General features: G+C 32.9%; 1 protein-coding gene across 1 annotated transcript in view; it reads right to left on the bottom strand.

Annotated features, from left to right (window-relative positions):
* EPHA5 (EPH receptor A5) overlaps window positions 1-24,137 on the bottom strand; it is a 464,007-nt gene that overhangs the window by 354,570 nt on the left and 85,300 nt on the right. The window contains exon 3 of the mRNA XM_044681722.1: window positions 2,802-3,465. Coding sequence (XP_044537657.1) covers window positions 2,802-3,465 — 664 coding nt within the window. The remainder of the gene's footprint in view (window positions 1-2,801; window positions 3,466-24,137) is intronic.

Genomic DNA, 24,137 nt, shown 5'->3' with positions numbered 1-24,137 from the left:
TTGATAATCGAGTTTTCTAAAGATAAAGAGTTTTGCAAACTTGTGCCAGTTTGACCTGTGAAAAAAAATTGGGATTTGAAAAATTAAACACCTGAAAAACTCCAAGAATGGGGAGGGTTTTCCATGCTCCTTTTTCAGTAGTCATAGTTTCCCATTTTCTTTATATAAGACAAATGGATATACCAAGTAAGAAACAAATTCCATTTTCTTTTTATTCAGAAACTATGAGAAGGAAAATCTGAATCAGAAAATCACACCATCCATGAGCAAGAAGAGAAATCATATCATCTAGTGCAGGGGTTATTTTGGTAATGTTAATTAACTTTTGGTACCATGGTCTATTTGGGCAGTCTATGGACCACTTCTCAGAATAATATTTTTTTTCTAAAAATAATTGATATAAATGCTAAATTTCCATTAGAAATTAGTGAAAATATGAAATTGTTTTTCCTATATAAGTCTATAGAATCCTTGAACTCTATGTAGGGGTGAAATCTGTCCCTGGACTTTAGGACATTAGATCTAAAACATTTAATATAGTGTATCCTATTATCTGAGTACAAATCCCCTCTACAACATTTCTGGGAAATAGCCTACAAAGATGTGTTTGAAGACCTACAATATAAGGAAATTTATTGCCAACTGAAACAACTCTTTTCTTTTTTTAATCCCATATTGTCCATCTCAGAATTAATACTTTGTATTGGCTCCAAGGTAGAAGATTAGTAAGGATTAGACAAGAGGAATTAAATGACTTGTCCAGGGTCATATAGCTAAGTGTCTGAGGCCAATTTCAAACCCAGGACCTCCCATCTCTGGGCCTGGATTTCATTCCATGGAACTACCTCTCTGTCCCCTGAGCTAGCTCTTTTTAGTTTACTACTATCCTATTATTTCCCTAATGTCTGGAATTGAGAAAATTATCCTTCCAAAAGATTGCCCTCTAATTCTCTAAGACAAAGTTCTTCTATTGTCCAGTAATCTCCAGATTAAACTAAACAATTGTCCCCTAATTCCTTCAATTCAACTTTATAATTTATGATTCAGAGCTTCTTCACAATCCTCATCTGGACTTCCAGACTCCTTCCTAGAATATAATTGAGCAAAGATTGCAAGCAAAGCAAGAGCAGAGTAAGAACTGAGCAAAAGAATCAGAACAGAGTATGTCCTTAATCTGGCATTCTGTCTCTGTCAAAACTGCCTAAAAAACATTCCTTTTTTTCAAGTTCTTATTTGTTTATTTTTATTTTGCTCTGTTTGACAAATTATACTGTTGAATCATATTGAATTTGTGATCCAAAAACACATCAAAATTTATATCACATAAACTGTTATCTAAGTCAATACTGCCAAACTTAACAAATAAATAGATTCTTGAAAAGCATGTTGAATTAGAAAACTCTAAATTATTATTATCTATGATTTATTACATTTTATTTATATAGTTAAACATTTCCAAAGTGCATTTTAATTTGTTTAGGCCACACTCAGGCAATGAATTTGACACCCCCAACTTAAATTATATTTTTTTCTTCTTATATTTGTCAAGTTGATTTTTGTATGAATGCTTTTGGAAGCTTTACATATATTGTAATTCAACTTTATTTTGTTAGATTTGTCCCATAATTCTAGCTTGTCAAAACTGGTTTGGATGCTCCTTTTATTACCCAATGTATTCATTATCTCTAACAGATTCCTGTCATACACAAATTTTATCAGCATGCCACTTATGCATTCATCCAAGTCTAATATAAGATAGTGAACAGAACAGTGCCATGTCAAAGAACCTAGAAGTACAGGACTAGAGAAATTCCTACAGGTTGACATTGACACATTAGTGATTACTTTCGTATTCCAGTTTGTCTAAATATGAATTATTACATTACCCACATTTCTCTATTTTCTTAACTAAGATTATGGAAAGACTATAAATTGTTTTCTGAAATCAAGGTATGCCCCATGTTTACAGCATTCCCCTGGCCTACCAGTCTAGTAACCATGTTAAAAAAAAAAAGAAACAAGAACATTTTTCATTTCCCCAAAGATTTCTCTTCTCTTTATAAAAGAAAAATTTCTATTTTACCAAAAAGTAATTAATAAATTTCCCAATGGAAAAAAAGCAACTCACTATATTTTGGGCAAAATGAGCATATGTTCAAATGATGAGCAATACATGCATGATCAAGCTTCAATTTAAAGGGACACATAAAAAAGAAAAAAATTGGCAAGTGAAAATTGCTTTGAAATGGCCTTTTTGTCTTAGTGCTGTCTTTAAATATTTATTTTTTCTAATGACCTGCTAATTATTTGTTTTAAAGTGAAACATAAATTTAAAAAGCAAACATATAATAATTTTTATTTTTAAAAATATATTAAATTGTGCTTTATAATTTTATAAATCATTTCTCACCTAAGTCATATCCAGAAGTTCTTTAGGTTTTGATTAAATCGTTTAACAACATGTAAATAAATATATATACAACCTAAAATTTGCTTTTGAATTTGAAGTATATAATCATGAAATCCTTAGTCCCTTGTTTTGTTTTGTTTTTCTTTTCAAAAATAAATCCAACAACATGATATATTATGTAAGCATTGGGAATATGAACATTAATTATGAAGCTGAAAAAGAAAGTCTATTGCATTACATTTTTTTAAGAGACGCAAAGTCCATAAATTATACAAGTAAAACATCATTTCCTAGCAATAATTTCAGGGGAAAAAATACACAAATGAAATCCTTGAAGTGAACTACCCCGGACAATCCAAGGGTAAATCTATCCCTAATTGGAAATCCTTACCTTGACAGGTGCCATTTTTCTCCTCATACCCTGCTTTGCACATGCATTTCCCAATCGGAACCAACCATTCCCCTTCTGCACTGCAATGCATCTTGGGTGGTTCATCAGTCACAGAATGGTTGACACAAGAGCCTGATACTTCTAGCAATTGAGAAGAATCTGCTCCAGTGATTGTGTCTGGAAAAAGGGCCAAGTTTCGAACCACAGAAGGACACTTCTTGTAGTACACACGGACTGATACTAGAGCAATACAGGCACCCACATCTTGGAAAGCAAGATAAAATCCTTTTTTGGTCAGAGGCCCAACATCTCTGACTTCTGTATTAAGTTTCATGACTCGGTCACCAAGGTCCAGTTCAGTAAAACTTTCATCTGCAGCAATTGTATCTATCTTGATATACTGGTTTTCCTTGATATTCCTCCCATCTTCATCATCTGATTCAAAATAATACATATTAAAAGTCTCCTTGCAGGTCCCAAGTCCTCCTGGAAGGCTATTACAGTCTCTCAGAGTAAATTTGAGTTCTATGAATATTCTGGAAGCACCTTCATTAGAGATCCAACTTGTCAGAAGCCAGTTATTCTGACTCTGTTCCATAACTTTGCAAACTTGATAGGTGTGTATTGGAGCATAATTCTCATCCACTTCTCCAATCTCTTCCCACTGCACAATTAAAAAAATAGAAAACATAGCTTACATCAGACAAGAAAAAACTATAATTCAACTAATATATACTGTACTGTCATCTTTAATATATACCCTATATGTATATATTATTTCTATTATTTGAGTATACACAAATTGAAAAGGTATAAAATTCATGTTTCCCCTTCATTTCCTGCTTTTCTAGTGGAAGAAATTGTTTCTCTTCCCTCTCTCTTTGAGTAGCTATAATCTTCATAGGTTTAGGGACTATGCAGAGCAAATTCCCCAAAGAAGACCTTTAAAAGAAGGTTAAGGGAAAAGAAAAGGTTTCTGATGGAACTCTCCAGGGAAAAGGAGGCAGAGTATACATTTCTATGTGTGTCATTGTGGTTGAAGTCTAAATAAAAGAAAAATAAGAAATATGATAAAGTATAAAGAAAATAATTTTTAAAAACTAAAAAAAAGAGAAGTAGGGGAAAGAGAGAGAAATAAAATATCACCTGCATGACCAAAGACCTCTAATTAGTTCTATATATACTTACATAATTATGTGCAATTACTGCATTACTTCAGGAATCACCTAAGCAACTAGTTCTACCAATCAAGCTCAACAGCTGCTGTGTAATATATAGTTTTAAAGAGTTATCTAGGGGACACTGAAATTAAGTGACTTTCAGTTGATCAACAAGCTAATAGATGGTATTTGAATACATGTCTATCTATCTATCAACTATGCTATGCATACTTTTCTGTGGTAACATAAGATATTATAACACTGAAATAAGTTATATCTAATAAGTTCATCAGTGGATATTGTTGTGTATAGGCATTATACTTTTCCCCAAATTGGATAGATTTTATCTATCTTTCTATCTATCTATCTATCTATCTATCTATCTATCTATCTATCTATCTATCCATCTACCTATCTACCTATCTACCTATCTATATGTGTACATAAACACAGTGAGGCTGGATGTTCCCATTCCAAAGCAATTTCTTTTTTTAATTATTTTAATAACAAATTTCCACAAGTTATCCAAAGATAAATAATCCATATTGTCTCCCTCCCTTCTCTCCTCCCTCCTCCCAGAGCTGACAAGTAATTCAATCTGGGCTATATATGTATTATCATGAAAAACATATTTCCATATTATTCATTTCTTTAAATGAATAATCTTATAAAACCAAAAACCCAAAACATACCCAAATAAACAAGCGATAAATCATCTGCTTTCATCTGCTTTCCTACTCCAATGGTTCTTTCTCTGGAAGTATAGAGCATTCTTTTCCATAAGTCCCTGAGAATTATCCTGGATAATTGTATTTCTCTTAGAAGAAAATTCTATCATATTTCATAGTTCCATAATATTGCTGTTACTGTATAAAATGTTTTGCTAATTCTTCATTTTCACTCTGTGTCATTTCATGTAGGTCTTTCCAGTTCTCTTTGAAATTATCCTGCTTATCATTCCTTACAGCACAATAGTATCCCATCACCATCATATACCACAATTTGTTCAGCCATTCCCCAATTAAGAAATACCCCTTTAATTTCCAATTCTTTGCCAATGCAAAAAGAGCAGCTATAAATATTTTTGTACAAACAGGTCCTTTCCCATTTTGTTTTTTCTCTTTGGGATATAGATTTAGTAGTGGTATTACTGAATCAAAGGGTATGTTTTGTTTTGTAGCCCTTTGGACATAATAACTATTGCCCTGTAGAATGGTTGGGTCAGTTTGCAACTCTGCCAGTAATACATTAGTATCCCAGTTTTGCCACATTGACTCCAACATTTATAATTTTCCTTTACTGTCATATTAGCTAATCTGATAGGTGTGAGGTGTACCTCAGAGTTGTCTCAATTTGCATTTTTCTTATGAAGAGTGATTTAGAATATTTTTGTATGATTATCCATACCTTTTATTTCTTCAGTTGAAAATTACCTATTCATAAACTTTGACAATGTATCAGAGAATGATGTGGATTCTTATAAATTTGACTTACTTCTTTATATATTTAAGAAATGAGACTTTTATCAGATAAATTTGTTATAATTTTTCCCCCAATTTGTTGTTTCTCTTCTCACCTTGGTTACATTGTTTTGTTTGTAAAATGAAATATAATTAAAAGAATTCATTTATATCTTACAGTGTTCTCTATCTCTGGTTTTGTCATAAAGTCTTTCCTTCTCCATAGATCTGACAGGCAAACTAATAATCTACATTCCCCTAACTTACTTATAATATAACTCTTTATGTTTAGGTCATATGCCCATTTTAAACTGGCATAGGGTGTGAGGTAATGACCTGAACTTAATTTTTGCCATACTTTTTTCCAATTCTCTCAGCAATTTTTTTTGTCAAATAGTGAGTTCTTATCCTAAAAGTTGGGATTTGGGCGTTTATCAAACACTAGATTGCTAAGGTCATATACCCCTAATCTATCTATTGATCCACAAATCCGTTTCTTAGCCAGTACCAGATTGTTCGACGAATACTGCTTCATATTACAGTTTAAGAACTGGTACTGCAAGGTCACCATCCTTCACAATTTTTTTCATTAGTTCCCTTGATATCCTTAACATTTTATTCTTATAGGTCTATTATTTTTTTTCCTAGGTCTATAAAAGAGTTTTTTGGTAGTTTGTCTGGTATGGCACTGAATAAGAAATTTATTTAATAAGATTATCAATTTTACCAATTTAGCTTGGCCTACTCATGAGACATTTTAATTTCTCCAATTGCTTAGATGTAATTTTATAAGTGTTTGGTAATTGGGTTCATATAATCCTTGTGTTTGACATGGAAAATAGATTCCCAAGTATTTTGTGTTGTCTAGAGTGATTTTAAATTGTTTCTCTTTCTAACTCTTGCTGCTGAGTTGTGTTGGAAATATATAGAACTGTTGATGATTTATATGGGTTTATTTTGTGTACTGAAATTTTTCTAAAGTTCTTATTTCAACTACTATTTTAGCTGATTTTCAAGGAATTTCTAAGTATATCATCATGTCATCCTCAAAGTGATAGTTTAGTTTCCTTATTCCCTACTGTAATTCATTCACTTTCAGTTTCTTCTCTAATTGCTAAAACTATCAATTCTAGTACAATATTAAATAATTATGGTGATAATGGACATCCTTGCTTCACCTCTGGTCTTACTGGGAAGGCTTCTAAATTATCCCTATTGCAGATGATACTTGCTTATGGTTTTAAATAAATACTATTTATTATTTTGAGGAAAGGCCCTTTTGTTTCTATGCTTTCTGGTGTTTTAATGGATGTTGTATTTTGTCAAAGACTTTTTCTGAAAATATTGAGATACTCATGTGATTGATTTCTTTTAATTTAATGATTAATATGATATTTATGATGATAGTTTTCCTAATATTAAACCATCCTTATATTCCTGGCATAAATTCTACCTGGTCATAGTGAATAATTCTTGTGATATATTGCTGTATTCCCTTTGCTAATATTTTATTTAAGATTTTTGCATCAATGCTCATTAAGGAAATTTGTCTATAATTTTGTTTCTCTGGTTTTGGTCTTCCTGGCTAAGGTATCAGGAACATATTTGTGTCATAAAAACAATTTCGTAATGCTCCTTCTTTGCTTATTTTGCTAAATAGTTTCTACATTAGAATTGATTTTTTATTTAAATGTTTGATGGAATTCACTTATGAATCTAATTAGCCATAGGGATTTTTTCTTGGGGAGTTCATTGATGGCTTGCTTAATTTCTTTTTCTGAGGTAGGATTATTTAGGAATTCTGTTTCCTCTTTGTTAATCCAGGTAATTTATATTTTTGTAAATACATCGTCCATTTCACCTATATTCTCAAAATTGTTGTCATATAATTGAGTGAATTAGCTCCTAATGATTGATTTAATTTCCTCTTCATTGGAGTGAAATAAGCCTTTACATTTTTGAAATTGGTAATTTGATTCTCTTACTTCCTTTTTAAAATAAAATTAACCAATGTACTATTTTATTTGTTTGGGGATTTTTTTAGATCCAATCCCTAGTCTTATTTATTAGTTCAGTAGTTCTTTTACTTTCAATTTTATTAATTTCTCCTTTGATTTTTAGGATTTCCAACTTAGTCTTTAATTGGGGATTTTTAATTTGTTTTTTCTAGTTTTATTTTTAAATTAAATTCCCAATTCATTGATCTGCTTTTTCTACATTTTATTTATATAAACATGCAGGAATATAAATTTTCCCCTGAGGACAGCTTTGCCTGTATCCCATAAATTCTGAGGGATAGCTTCTTGGGGAGGATACAAGATCAGAATCCCCTTCATTTTTAAAATGCCACAAAATTAATATAGGAGTGGAAGAACCAACAAGGAATCAGACAGAAACAACTTACAAGAAAAGAAAGACTTTAAAGGTAGGCAGAGAAATCTTGGGTGCTAGAGTGACAGGGGAGCATAATCAGCAAGACTATAGCAAGGATTAAAGAGCTAGCGAAGAGAAAGCCATTCACTCCTAGCCCACATCTGCTGTCCTAGGTTTGGAATCTAAGTCCTAGCCAACATTCAGACTCTGAAAACCTGCCTGGGCAAATAGAGGTCCAAGCAAACCCACACCCTATGAGGATACAAACCTGTGGTGAAATCAGGAATCCTAGCCCAGGGCAGTCTGTGCTTTAGTGGGCTGATCTGTGTGGGTTCAGAGAAAGCCAGGAGTCCCAGTCTGAACCTTTGGTGAGGACATAGACCCTAGCTTAGTTGGTTGACCCAAGGCAGGTCTGGAGCTTTTTTCCAGGGGCTCAGGGCAGAGCTCCAAGACAGGACAATCAACTTTGTGCCTGACTGGATCAAGTACACAGTGAGACTAAAAACTTCTGCCTAAAAACTAAGCCTGAGGCTAGAATTTGATCAGCTCCCAACCTGATCAAGTTCAGAGTGAGAATAAAAGCTTATGCCCAACCCTGAGGCAAGTCATTAAGCTATCAGCATCTCAAAAAAAAATCCAAAATTTGAATCAGTATTGGGAGGAAGACCTCAGAGCTCCCAGGCCTCAGGCCATCATACCACCTTGGAATAACTGGTAGAAACCCTAAAAAATAAGCTAAGGGAAGCATCAAGTACTGAAGTTTAAGAGGGTTACATAACCTCCCAGAAAACAGAGCCTACATACAAAAAGGTAGGGAAAATGAGCAAACAACAAAATAAGCATCTAACTCTAAAGAATTTTTATGGAGACAAAGAGCAAGGTATAGACACAGAAGCAGACAATGAAAGCAAAGCAAACACATACAAAGTCCAAAAGAAAAATATGGATTGGATACAGATTCTGGAAGACCTTCAAAAAACAATTAAGAGAGTCAGAGGAAAAATGAGGAAGAGAAATTAAAGCAATACATGAAGAAATGGTCCAATTGAAAAAGGAGAAACAAAAACGACAGAAGAAAATCAAGTCTTAAAAATCAGAATTGACCATAAATTTTGATATGCTGTCTCCTCATTGTCATTCGCTGCAATGAAATCAATCATTATTTCTATGATTTGTTCTTTAACCCATTGATGTTGAAGAATTACATTATTTAGTTTATAATTAATTTTAATTTGCCTTTCCATGAGCCCTTTTTGATTATAATTTTTATTCCATTATAATCTGAAAAAATTGTTTTTATTATTTCTGCTTTTCTGCATTTGGTTGTCATGTTTTGTCATGATGGCAAACCTATGGCATGTATGCCATAGAGGGCATTCAGAGTTCTCTCTGTGGGTACCATCACCTGCCAGACTTTGTTACTAGAAAGGTAGAGGGACTCAGGCCACACTGTTCCCTTTCCCCTTTCCACTCCACCTGAGGACATTTTCTCTCATTGTCTGCCCCTCTGCTCAGCAGCTCAATGGGAGTGCTTCCTTCCTCCCCAGTCTAGGGTAAGGTGGCATGGTGGGATGGGGTGTTGTGCTCAGTCTTGCTTATACATGGCATGCAGTCTCTAAAAGGTTCATCACTGCTGCCCATGGTCAGTTTTTGTATATATACCATGTGCTGCTGAAAAGAAGGTATATCCTAAGCAATTTCTTTTTAGTGTCTTGGCAGTGCACTAATTCTTTTCAACTAGTGATGAAATTCTAATGACTCTAAATAGTAAATCCTAATGGAAACTCTTGGTGCCAAGACAAAATTTACTTCAGTACTTCTATGAAAATGTAACTTCAGTGGTATGGAAAATCATTCAGCCAACACAGAGAACACCACTAGAGTTTAGTAGATAATCCTCAGGAGTTGCTAGGACCTGGAAAATGCAACTTTCTTCAACTAACTGGATAGTGGATATCAGAATGTATCTAAACTTTTCCTTGGAAATCAGACATGCAATCTACTAACAGACTTACATCAAGGAGGAAATATACTTTTGGGGAAAATTAGATTTAACTTTATTTACTTCAGTTCTAATGCTCTCAGGGGAAAAGAATTAAACAGTGAAAGAATGTAATGATCAATCACTAATTCCAAAGGATCAGTGATGAAGAATTTTATTCATCTCCTGAGAGAGAAATGATGGATTCAATATGTAAATTGAGACTTTGTTTTTAGGATGGCCAAGGTGAGTATTTTTCTTTAATTATCCATATTTTATAAGGATTTTGTTTTTTATCTTTTCTTATTAAAGGAGAAAGAAGAAGAGTAAAATGCTTATTAATTTAAGAAAAAGAATGAGAAACAAAATAAAAACAGCAGCATATCGAAAAAACTCAACAATGATAAAATGGTACCCATCCAGATTATGGTGACTTTGTTATTCCTGGAAGTTATTCTGCTATAAAAAATAATTCAAATTAATGTATTTATTTGTTAACATTAAATACAGTATGATTTCCCATTTTGGATAAATCCAAAATGATCTGAAGGAGGAAAATATATGGAGGATGAAAATAAATTATATTGGCAATTTATTTCCTGCTCTTATGACTCATGATTTCTGCTTAGTGTCAAAATTCTAACATTCATCAAACATAAGGTAGATTGGAAGGTGCTAATGAAGTAAAACTGATTATCTCGGTAAATTCAGTATTGAAGATATGATTTTATCTTGGAAGCAACCGGATATCACATATTATTTAATGTAAGCTCTCTTGTTTTCTAGTTAGTTCTCATGTATGCCTTTTTCCTTTATAATATATGAAAGCACAAATTTTGTCTCAGCTTAGCCAAATCAGCTTTTTGTCCCATGCTTGATGACAACTCTGACTTTCACTGAAAAGATTTATGCTCCAATTCCAATTATTCTCAATTTCTAAGACTGTTATTTCATAAGAAGAAATGCTGCAAAGAGCAAAGGACTAGCATATAACATAAATGAGACAAAGTAGCAAAGCTAATGAAGAAAATTCTTGAATTAATATAATTTAAGATGCAGTTAAACTCTTTTCACTCAAATTAAGTGAAATTGAAAAATTATATTAGAAAGCATTGGATTCTTTTCTTCTATACACAACATATCAAGTCTATCCACAGCATTAAAACCAAAATGCTACATTAATTTAGTGCTAAATATTTCCTTTACATCTTTAATAGCCCTCAGAAGGAAAACACAAATGGATTTCAGCAGTGTGGTGTTAAATCATTTATAGAAGACCTATTTCTGCATCAGATATTACAGTAGGACACTGCTAGCAAGTTAACAGACCTGGGGGCTACAGCAGACACTGAGAAAATGATGGTAAGCAGTTCACACACTCAGGAGTACACAAAAGCCAAAGTTACCACAAATACTATTTTTAAAAGACAAGCTACACAGCACTTGACAAGACTATTCAACACTCACTGCTTCAGGTGCTAATTTTCAAGTATGACTATAAACATCTTTTTTCCCTATGTGTTCTCAATTAGATGAAGAAAAGTCACAATTTCCTACAATAATAGATATTTTGTTTGTTTTTCTTCCCTTTTTTCTTATAAAGAGGATGATGAAGTAAATTATTTATATGGCTGGCATTCTAATAAAAATAGTTTTAATCAAAATAATTATGTCTATGAACCTTTCTAAAGGCAATTAAGCAGGACATACAGAACAACTCTCACATATCCCTGCTTCCCCTTTTGACAGACCTGTGTAAAAATGCATCAAGAAGATGCATCCACTCAGAGTTCACAGTCTGAAAGGCAATGTCTGTGGTTCTCCTCCCTTCCCTGCCCCACAATTTATATTCTCTTTTAGGGGGGAAAAAGAGTTTATTTGCTGCCCTCAACACAAATCTTGGAAGGTAGGAACAATAATTTAGGGGAAAACATCAAATTAAAGAATATGTGCAAAAATATATTTGGTTTTTATGAATGTCTTCAGAATGCCTACTAAAGAATAGTGGCATATGATGAGATTAGAAAAGGCACTTGAAAATACATTACGGTGATGGGCTACCACAGGAGAATAAATGATGCTGGTTTTGGGTACCTGTCAATTTATATTACAAATATAAATGAGAAACTTCTTTAGACTTCTCATAAAATAAAATGACTCTGCATATATCAGCACATACAGAAACTGGGTTACCTTAAAAACAGGAATTTTAAAAAATATATGTGGAGTTGTATGCTTGTTTAAATAAACAAAACATACTTAATCACCTTTATTGATTCCCCATCCTTAATATGTATAAACTCATTCACTACATTATGAACTGAAGAAAGGAAATTTTTTTTAGCATATCACATACATGTATATCTTAGTGATTGAAAGAAATCTAATAAAAACATAGGTATGCAAGCAAATATATGTGAAAGGATTGTTGCTTCCTGAATTGCCCTCCTCTTTATAGTTAGACTGATCGATCTACAACTTATTCCATGCGTGTTCCAATCAGAGAGTTACTGAGGCAAATAGAATTCAGAACATGTGGCTGGCAAATGTTTCAAATTCAGGTTTTCTTGATTCCCAAGCCCAGTTCTCTATCTACATTGTCACATTTAGTGTACATTGATTTGTCTTTCTAACTCATCTCTTGTTGCTATACAACACGTATCAGTTGATAAAGACACCTATATATGTATATGTTGAAATGTATGTTATTTAAACAAATTATTATTCATTAAATTAAATTTTATGATTTATTAAATTTATTGGATTTAAATAAAATGTTATTATTATTAACAAATTAAAAAATAGATTATTTTTATTGCACAGCACATAATAAGTTTGTTTTACATCTCTCCAGCTTCTATAGCCATCCCTCTGGATTTCACCGATCCATTTTATGAGTTCCCTTCTTTCTTTCTCCCATGAGAAATCCATGGCAACTCCACCCATTTCCTTTTCTCTGACAGCCTGTCATTGATGTTTAACCATGCTGGAGAGATCTGTAAATTCACCTGTTCCACTTTGTAGCAACAAAATAGCCAGATGTTCTCTTTAAGTGGAATATGTCCTAAAATATATCCTTAAATGAAACAACTCCATTTAAATCAGCACATCCAGTCAAGCACAATCACCAAAGTTACACTACTTTCTCCCTAAGATGCATTTGGACTTAAGTTATATAATTGGAGTCCATTAATGATAGCCCTGGAAGAAATGGAGATATTCAAAGTCTCTAAGATAAAGGGAGGGGAAATTCATTACCAAAAATGGTAACCAACTCTATTTTCGGATTGTTCTAATTGTCCATTTGTCTTTATATTGAACCAAAATATGCCTCCTTCTATGCATTGGCCCTATTTCTGTGCTCTGAGACCACAGAAAACTGTTTTGCACTCGATGTAACCACAGAAATAGACATTTTTACACTGATCATCCCTGCTTAAAATATAATACCCTTTGGAACTTTTATTAACACTGCTAAAATTGCAATGTACAATGGAACATTTATATAAGTAAATGTTTATGGGCACACTAAAAAGGGCTTGTTAAGCTATGTGAGTTGTATAGTATGTTGTGGAGAGTCACCACTAAGTCATTCATTAAGCATGTATTTATTAAATACCTTCTACATATCAGCCATGATGCTATGCACTGAAGCTATAAAAAGTGAATAGCCAGTCCCTTCCATCTAGGAATTGGCATTCTAAAAGAAAAATACAACATGCATATATAGAGTGAAAACTGTATGTAATAGATATAGAAATTGGACAAAAAGGAGTTTCTGGGAGGAGGTCATAGGGAATTGGTAGGATCATGCCTGGAGTCCACAGGTTATTGTCATTTGAAGAGTATTTAAAGGAAGCTAGGAATTCTAGGAGCTTATGGTGAGGAAAAATTATATTTCCCAAATGTAGAAAAGGCTTTGCAACACTATGGAGATGAGAGATCATATGCAGCACCAATAGGATCTGGTTTATAACAGGCCCTTTATACTATAGAAAGAGAGCAAAGTAGTTTGACTGGAAGAAAGTGTGTGAATTAGAATTATGTGAAATAAATCTTGAAAGATAACCCAAAGTCAAAAGCCAAAAAGCAATTTACCCAATATATGGTGGCTCAGATCTGAATTCCTACTATTGGTAAATCTTAGGCTTTGGAATGAGACTGGTAGATCACTTAGTAAACATTTTGACCCTAAGTTTGCCAAGCTAACTAATTATATGCAGAAAGTCTGGCACCAAAATGGTGAGCTCCCAAAGAGAGGAGCCACCAGGTAGCCATAAGAAGGGACAAACTGACTCAGGTTAGAAACACAGCAATGATATAGCTCTCGTGCCAATCAATAGTGAGACTGGCCTGTGAATCACCTGGAAAAAAACTAGTTTCAAGATGGAAGAAAGAAAAAAGAAGGTTGAGGAGCAGTCTCTTTCCTCAGGAACCAATATCTCCACCAACATATGCTTATTTGATAAAAGCATACATATAACTCAACTACTATCCCAGGGTGTTGAATTGTTTTTTATTGTTTTTTTTTTACACTCTGATTCTATTTTTTAATACATTACCAATTCTAAACAATTTACTGTGATTTGCAGATGTACTAAGCTTCAAAGTGACCATTCCTTTGGTCATTCAATCAGGCTGGCAATCTCAGAATAATTCTTGAATGTATTTTCTCGCTCACCTCTCTAGGGCCTCTTCTCTTTTGAGTGTCTCCATTTTATCCTTTATATAGTTTAGCCTACTCAAATCTACCATTTACCTTTCTAGAGCCCCTCTGGTTATACGAAATGCTGGAGTAAAAAATGTGATGTTTCTGCAACTGGGGGAAAAGAAGTGATCAAACTGGGTACCCAGAACTAGCAACCCATAGGTCTACTTTACTATGTCTACTCTCTACATGTTTATCCAGAACCACTTTGACAAACCAAAAAGAAAAAACACATACATACAAAGGAAGGCTATATCAAACATTATTCTGGAACAAATCAATTTTTTATAGTTATTTAATTAACAGAGGCATAATGTCTATTGATATAAATAGTATTTAATTTAGGAGAACAAATTGTAAATCTTTCAAAAAGATGACTTCAGTGCTTAAATTAAAATTATACAATATCCAAAGAACCATACATTTATGTATGTATAGAAAGTGAAATGAATATGAGGCACAAAGTTCCAAGAATGATCAATTTATTAGCAATTCTAGAAAATGCCAATAAAAAGGCATCCAAGACTCCTTAGCAATATGAGATTCATTAAAACAAATAGCAGTCTTTCATATAATTGTTGCAGTTTTCCAAAGCTGGCTTGCTGAAAGGGGTTTCCAAAATCCATGGTAAGGGGAAAAGGGAGAGTTAGTCAACATCCTCTGGAAAGTCTAGAAAATTCTCATGTATGAAAGTCCCTGTCAGTAATCTCCTACACCAGGGTGCTTATGACTAAGGAGAATATCTCTTGAAAGGGTCAATTCATCTTCCTTGACATCCCTCCACTCTTCTAGGGTAAAGCAGATTGAGTCCATGCTGTAGCACAGAGATATAGGGAAGTTAAACTCTTATCAATTCCTACTATTAAATACGAAGGCCTTATAAATTAAATCTCACTTTAATCCATTAATATTTATTCATGTGATAAGATACAGTTCCCAATAAATAATAATTAGATGGTATAAAAATGAAATAAAATAGATATCAATTTTCAGATTCACAAAGGGACTTCATAGGCCACCAAGTCCAAATCCTCATTTTACAGAAAAGGAAGAAGTAGAGGAAATGAAAATATTTTCAGGTAATAAGTACTAGCTCAAGGTATGGACCCAGGTTCTCTGACTCTGAATCCATTTCTATCCCTACTATACTAAGATTTAATTCTAGAAATTACATAGTTTAATTTAGTTTTTATATTAAGCGAAACAAAACATGAAGGCCTATATTCATCAAAGGTCTTTCTAGATCACAGATTATATTTAATACCGTGGTAAAATGGAAGAGATATTTTCTAGAAGGTAAAAGTGTTTAAATATGATATTGTGTGGAGTACACATAGCAAAGTCTTCTAAATGAGATCCATTACCTACAAGAAAGTTCAGCCTAAGAATCCTTTTTTAAAAAAGTAAATAGACTAAGAATAGTTATTATGCATATCATAATATCCAATCAGATGTATAAATTAGAACCCCAAAATCCAAGACATGTTACAAAAGTACAACCAGATAAACCCAGAATTGAATAGCAAAAGGAGACTACTCTCAACTACCTTTGGAAAATGGTGCATAATTTTTATATCTTTTTTATGTGAAGATCTATCTCTTTAGCCTCAGTATTATACAGTGTGGCTGAGTCATTGAACACTCCAATCTCCAAAAAGAAAATTATATCATTACATAAAGTTGGAATGTTCATTTCAGTCTCAAATTAAATTTCTAAAATTTACTTATTCACATGTTTATATTTTACTTAAAAGAAATAAAGAAATCATTTAAAAATCCTTTATAATACAGATTTTGGACTAACTAGCCTCTTTTACTATTTCATAAAACAGGAGTCCTCCATCATAGGCTTTCTGTTGATGACACTGCACTTTATTTCACATTTCAGTCAAATAGCATTAAGACACTCTCAGTGATTTCTTTTGGTGAAGTGATGTTAAAACCTGGCTAACAATCAATTGCCTCCAGCTTAATTCTGACAAGACAGAAATAGTCCTCCCTCAGATGATTTTTTTCCTCATCATACAGATGCTTCTCTTACTTGATTTTTGGATAGCTAAATTGAAGGCAGTTTACTACTGTAGAGGTTTGTAACATTTTTTTTCATTTTTTTTTCTTTTTCGTAACAGTTCCAAACAAACTCAAGCAATGAATTTCATATCTGACAATACAACAATGATTCCTAAATATTTGTTGGATACTATTCAACAGCACTCTGTGTTATGAGTGTTCTGCTTTCCCAATCACAGGATCGCAGCATAAGAGGGGTGTCCCACACCCCAAACTTCAGTTAAAGTCCTTGCAAGATGTTCTTTGTCCAAATATCTTTAGCAGTTAAGGATGTCTCTTTGACAAAAAATGACCAATTAACTCCTACACACTGCTATCAAATTCATCAAAGATATGAACAAATATAACATAATATAATCAACTTATAAATAGTTGAGTTCTAGCTACGGAATAAAATTAGATGGTAAAATATAACGGGATTGTTTGAAAGAATTAGAATATATATCTATATTTATGTGAGGTGATTATTAACAAGGATATTCCAACAAATTCTTCAAAAGATAAGTTTTGGGAACCCTCTTTAAAGTTTGATTGATTCAGTAACCCAACAAAAGAAACATTCTCACCTGGTAAAATTATCAGCTCATAAATCATATTGGTAGTTACAATAATTGTATTTTATTTATTATGTTAAAAAATTCCCATTACTTTAAACCTTTTTTAAAATTTTTTAGTTCCAAATTCCTTCCCTCTCATTCTTCCTCCACTACTTGAGAAGGAAAGAGATATTATATCAAGAATATATGTGAAGTCATACAAGAAACTTTGATATTAGCAATATGGAAAAAAAATTAAGTGAAAAAAAGTATCTGTATCAGTTCTCTCTCTAAAAGTGGATAGCATTTTTCATCACAGGTCTTTTGGAATTGTCTTGGATTACACGTCTTGGCCAAAAGTGCTAAATCTATTACAATTGATCATCATACATATTGTTGTTACTATGTACAATGTTCTGCTCATTTCACTTTGTATCAATTCATTTAAATCTTCTTAGGTTTTTCTGAAACCATCCTGCTTATGACTTTTATAGCACAATATTATTCATCAAAATCATATATTACAATTCCTCAATAGATGAGTATCTCCTCAATTTCCACTTCTTTACCATCACAAAAAGAGCTACTATGAACATTTTTGTACACACAAATTTTTAAATATTTTTAATCTTTTTTATTTTTAACTAAAAATCTTTTTTTAAAATCTCTTCAATATTTAGACTTGGTAGTGGTATTGTTGGATCAAAGGGTAAGCAAAGTCCTTTGGTGATATTTTATTGGTAGTTGAATTAACTAGGGTTGGGGTGTGTGAGACACCTCTCTTGGAACAGGATAATAGAGTTGGAGCATAAGGGACCAAAATATAGTTTAGGACTTCTAAACATGTAATCCATGAACTTGCTTTTTGCTTGTTTTTCATATTATGTTCAACATAATTGACTTTTTGTATCCCTATGTATTTTTATGTATTTAAAAACATTCTGGGGTATATGGAGTTTACCAGACTACTAAAGGGGTCTATGATACAAGAAAACAGTTAAAAACCTCTGATCTAGTACAACTACCTTCCTCCCCATTTAATATATTTTTGAAGAAACTCTGAGTAAGACTCTGAGAGGTTAAAGGACTTCCCTGAAGCCACACTTTAAAGAGTTTACATTAAAAATTAAAGATTTAGAATCTGAATACAGGTTCTCAGACTAAAATTTAATCAGCTTTTCTTTATACTGCATTGTCTTTCTGATAATCTAGGAAAGTCACTATCAGACTAATATAGTCACTTTTATGGTGGTTTCTCTGTAAAATAATATGATTTAAATCTTGGGGATATTTTGGTCAAGGTTCCTATAGAGTGGAAAAACCTGAGCTCCTTAGAGGGGAAAATGATTTGCTCAAATTTAAATAAATTTTTGGTAGAATTAGGACTTGCTTTGGATGGAATAGAACATGTTCCCCTCTCTTAATTTAGGAAGTTATGTTGCTGGAGTTGTTATTTAATGAGGAAAACTTGTATTCCATAAGCATTAGAGGAAGCCATTGGGTATACTTAAACAAAACCAACAACAACAACAAACAACAACAACAACAACAATACCATTTAATCACATTTCAAGAAAGGGGTGGTTGATACATATTATTTTATGATGTACTACACAGCAAATTTTATGTCTTATTGAAATTCTCAGTCTCTAAGGTCACATACTCAGTTGGTTCCATTTATACAGAACTCCTATCTGAGAGAATATAGGTGAATTCATTGCAAGCTCAATAATCCGTAATAGCAACCAGGTTAAAATAATAATATAAAAATGCTCAAAAATATATCTGTATTTAGAAAAATCTTTATACATGGCACAATTATTAATTTCCCATTTTGCTGTTAAAATATTTTCTTATTCTAAAGCATTTATCATTTGGTCAATTAGGCAACTGCTTCATCTTTTTTTTTATTTGTTTTGTTTTGCCATAGTAACTTAAATTAACTGTTTACAAAGAAAAAGGTATGATGGGATTGTTAAACTGCACCAATGGAGCAGGTAGCCATGCAGATGAAATCAAGGGTCCTTTATATATTGAAGAAGTTCAATTGTTTATACCTAAATAAAATTCAAATTCTTGGCTTATTCTTCAAACTCTAAACTCACTCTTGAAAGAGGATTTTTTTTTTTCAAAAAGATACTGAAAATGATTTGAGAATCAAAAGGAATATCAGACTTAATGTGCACTACATTGGTTAACAAAATATTTGCAAATTCAACAGCCTCAAAGCTATAACAGGAACTTATTAAATATTAAACAAAATAACAGATGGAATATATGATTAAAAATAAAGCAATTGCAACAGTTCAGTCTATAAATTTTTAAACTTGAATTAATCTCTCTCCAAATTAGATTTTTGGTTCACTAAAGAAAAAGTTTATGTGATAAGATGTAAAATAAACAACAAACAAACAAAAAAAAAAGATTTATTCATTTGTATATTAAAAGTACATTGCCTAACCAAATTCTCTGTCTATCTGTCTGTCTGTCTGTCTCTCTCTTACTCAAATTATTGGGGAGGTTGGGAATACTACTTGACATTTTCATTCACTTTCTTCAACCATCTGTATATATTTCTGCCACCCCTTTAAACTCTTAAGAGGTATCCTTGTTTTTTTGTTTTGTTTTGTTTTCTCCCAGTAATCACTTTAAATGTTTGGACCTTAAAAAACAAACAAACAAAAGAAAAGTTCTTACTTTGCCTTAAATCCTGTTCTAAGATGGAAGAGTGGTAAGGGATAGACAATTGAAGTTCAGGGACTTGCCCAGGTTCACACAGCTGGGAAGTGTCTGAAACCAATTTTGAACCAGGATCCTCCAACTCCTGGCCAGGCACACTACCACTGCTCTGAATTTTACCAGCCAAATTAGGAATATGTTTGTCCTCTGCAACAGAACTCATCTGAATAAATTTGCCAACATAGAAATCATGTTCTTTTGTAACCATCAACTAGATAGACACAGGGATTAAAAGATTTACTACATGGTTTTTCAGTTTTCTTAATTGACTGATATACAAAGTTTCAAATGGCAAGAGGTATTGCATGGCATGATGAGTAAAAAAATAAAGACTCTTATAGATGATCTTGTCATCCATTTCAGTATTTTCTAAGACAGTGTCTCAAGTGATCTTCATTGCAAACCCGTAAGCTAGTTGCTGTTATTGCCATGTAAACATCTGGACATTAAGGGGGCAGAAATGTTCAATGAAAAGTCATAATAAAGTGGGCAGAATAGTAACTTTGAGCTCAAAGGACTCCAATCCTAACATAGCCACTTACTGCATGCATAATCTGAGGCAACCCCTTTAAATTCTCTAGTCTCTTTTTTCATCTGCATATGAAGACATTGAACTAGAAGTGAGATCACAGAGCTAGTATCTGAGAAGTTTTCCATGCAGTTCTTTCTAAAATCTGCTGAGATTTGCTAATGTGGTAGTCAGTCAATGAACAATTTTTCATTAAGCAATTACTTAATGTAGTAAGAATTGGAAATACAAGCAATAAAGAAAGGCAGTACTAGCCCTCAGGGAGCTTACATTATAATGGAAAGAGATAAGACTTGAAGGAAGAGTGAATGATATCAGTATAGTTTAGTGAGAAAATACTGCCAGATTTAAGTGTTCTAAAAAAGGAGGCTTGGGGAGGAGTCATCTAATCAGAGGGAGGGTCTGTAAGAAGTAGAGGGTTTATTACAGGTATGAATGCTGGGCATGAAATGACCTGTACAGTATAGTGAATTAATTTAGAAAAGAGTTGCTGTAATGGTATGATTTAGTTTGGATTTAATGTGGTTTGCTTCATTTTTTTTTTTAGATTAGCAAGCTATTGTAGATAATAGTAAAGCAATAGAATTCTTGATATTAACTCAAGAAAAAAGCAATTATATTTTCAAATTTGAAAAAAGGACCTTTTAGCAATGCCAACACAATGCCTAAACAATACCAAGAAAGAGGAAAAAAAATCAATAGATTTATTTCCTCAACATTGACCACATAAGCCATAATGGTAAGAATAGTATTCCCTTAGTAGACATAGCCCTGCCTATGTGAATTTGAGAATATTGTTAATAACTTATCCAGTATCATTTTTCTGTCCTTAAAGAAAGTCCAAGTAGAACCAGAAATTAGGATGGTCTATAAAAATAACTAAAATTTTCCTTTACTCAGATAAACAATTCTGTTCTTGGTGAAGCCAGTGGCAATTGTATAGACTATTATGTATGTTTCTAATGTTGTCAAGCCTTTCATCACATTTAGTCAGTTTAGCTATAAGAGATATATTCAGAAATCGCTAATTCACAACTCAAGGAAACCATAAAAGGTGTGCATTAGCATAATGAACCAAGGCGGAAAAAAAAGAAACATCTTAAATGGGAAAGAGGAGGGGGAAAAAACTTTATCAAATCTAATTTTTTTGTTTATTGTACTTATTTTTTTTATTTTTTTAAACCCTTAACTTCTGTGTATTGATTGGCTCCTAGGTAGAAAAGTGGTAAGGGTGGGCAATAGGGGTCAAGTGACTTGCCCAGGGTCACACAGCTGGGAAGTGTCTAAGGCCAGATTTGAACCTAGGATCTCCCTTCTCTAGGCCTAACTCTCAATCCACTGAGCTACCCAGCTGTCCCTTATTGTACTTATTTTTAATACTATATTTCCATAAGAAGTGATCCATATTTAGAGGTAAGGTTGTAGGGCAAGGGCAATGAATTTAGTAAATCTGAATTCCAACTACAGTTCAGCCAAGTGACCTAGGGACAAAATAACACTAGTCTAGATTATAGTTATTCATCTCTAAAAATAAGAGGGTTAAATTAGATGATTTATCAAATGCCTTCCAACTCTAGATCTTATGATGTTATGTCTTATAGTCTATTGAAAATGATTTGCCTAAATCCTGATTTCTAAGATAAATACACAAATTAATCAGCCTTCTAGGACCATAGTGGTGAATCTATGGCACATGTGCCAGAGGGAGCACTCAGAACCCTCTCTCTGTGCACCATGGACACAGGACAGAGTTTGCCAGAATTCATTACTAAAAAGCCAGAGGGGTGCAGGGCTGAGATACTCCCTTCCACCTTGCCTGAGGAGATTTTTCACATTACCCACCCCTCTAAATGGTTCCCCGTTACTGAAAAAATTAACATAGAGAGGCAAACTAGAGTCAGGGCAACCCAGTAGAAGGAACATAATCATTTCTCCTGGTTCACACTAATAACCCCCTTAAGCAACAACATGGATAAGTAGAAACTGAAACAACTCAATTATTCATGAGTAACAGTAACTATCAAATTGTTCCTACCTATGACTATTAAGGCAATTTTTAAATATGAAGGTTCTTAGAGATTGTTTTTTTTTATATTGCCTCCATTTCAGCATTTACTTTCAAAATGACAGATATGGCATCAATAGAAGTTTCATAAAATAAGACTGGAGCGCCTGGAAGTTCATATGTAGCCTGTACAACAAGTGTGAGGAAAAAAGCCATTAGTAACTATGAAAATGCCTGGATCAAAAGAATCGTCTTGTCCTCTGAAAGTTCTGAAGTTTCCTCTTCCCTGACCTCCTTTGACTTTGCATGGCACTATAACTTCCCATTCCTCTTTCCACATATATTTATCATATAATTTTGTACTATAATTATTTGTGAATATCTCATATCCTGCTAGCAGACTTAAATCCATAAAGGCCAGAACTATAATTTATCTAAAATTTGTGTCTTTGGGTGGTTCTAATTATACTCTCAACACAGGAAGAATTTTAATAAATGTTTGTTATCTTCAACTAAAATTATAATGAAGTGGAGAAATGTGAGCGTTATCTAATAAACAAGTGACATTTAAAACATTTTCATATCTGAACAAATTAAGTAGAAATTCTTTGGGGAAGGAAATGATTCCTGTCCTTTATCAATAAAATGTATCTAAAAATTCATTTCAAAGTATTTAGCTATTCTGCTAAGAAAATGATCTTTGAACTGGAAATTCATAACAATAATAACTAACAGGAGATGAATACTTATGTAAGTAAGTAGTGAGAGCACCTAGCTTTATCATAAATTCAAATTACCAGTTCAAGATGAACAACATCACTCAAGTAATGAAAAAAAATGACTATGATTGATGACACAGTATCATTCATCTTAAAAAGATCATAAAGGCTTCCCAATTGATAAATGGCCAAAGAATTTAAGCAGGCAATTTTCAGATAGTCATATGAAAAATAAATGTTCCAATTCATTATTGATTAGAGAAATACAAATTAAAACAACTTTGAGGTACCACTATTTACCTATCAGATTGGTTAAAGTGACAAAAAGGAAACAAACAAAATGTTGGAGAGGATATGGAAAAATCAGGACACTAATGCACTGACAGTAGAAGTGTGAAATGACACTACCATTCTGGAGAGTAATCTAGAACCCTGTCCAAATGGCCATAAAAATGTGCATACACTTTGAATCACCAAACCATTAATAGGTCTGTATCTCAAAGAGATTAAAGATAGCAGAAAAGAACCTTTGTATACAAAAATATTTATAGCAGTTCTTTTTGTTGTGGAAAAAACCAGGAAACTGCAGAGATGTCCATTAGTTAGGGAATAGCAGAGTAAGTTGTGGTATATGCTTGTAATGTAATACTGTTGTGTCATAAGAAATAACAAGGTAATCACACACACACACACACACACACACACACACACACACACACACACAAAACTTGGGAAGACATATAAAGTGATAAAAAAGTGAAGTGAGCAGATCAAGGAAAATGTTATACACAGAAATAACACTAATGTACAATGACCAACTGTGACTGACTTCACTATTATCAATAAGCCAAAGATCCAGGTCAATCCCAAAAGACTCATGACAAAAAAAAAATGGATATCCACCACCATAGAGTGAACAGTCTGAATACAAATTAAAACACACCATTCTTTATTTCCTCCATGAATTTTCTCTAGAACAAGTAATATATGTCCTCTTTCAACATGATGAACATGGAAGTATGTATTACATAATAATATGTGTACATTCTATATTAT

This window comes from Gracilinanus agilis, chromosome 6 (genome assembly GCF_016433145.1).
Source record: "Gracilinanus agilis isolate LMUSP501 chromosome 6, AgileGrace, whole genome shotgun sequence".
Taxonomy (NCBI): domain Eukaryota; kingdom Metazoa; phylum Chordata; class Mammalia; order Didelphimorphia; family Didelphidae; genus Gracilinanus; species Gracilinanus agilis.
The sequence above is the reverse complement of the archived record's forward strand: the minus strand, read 5'-3'. Positions and strand labels throughout refer to the sequence as shown.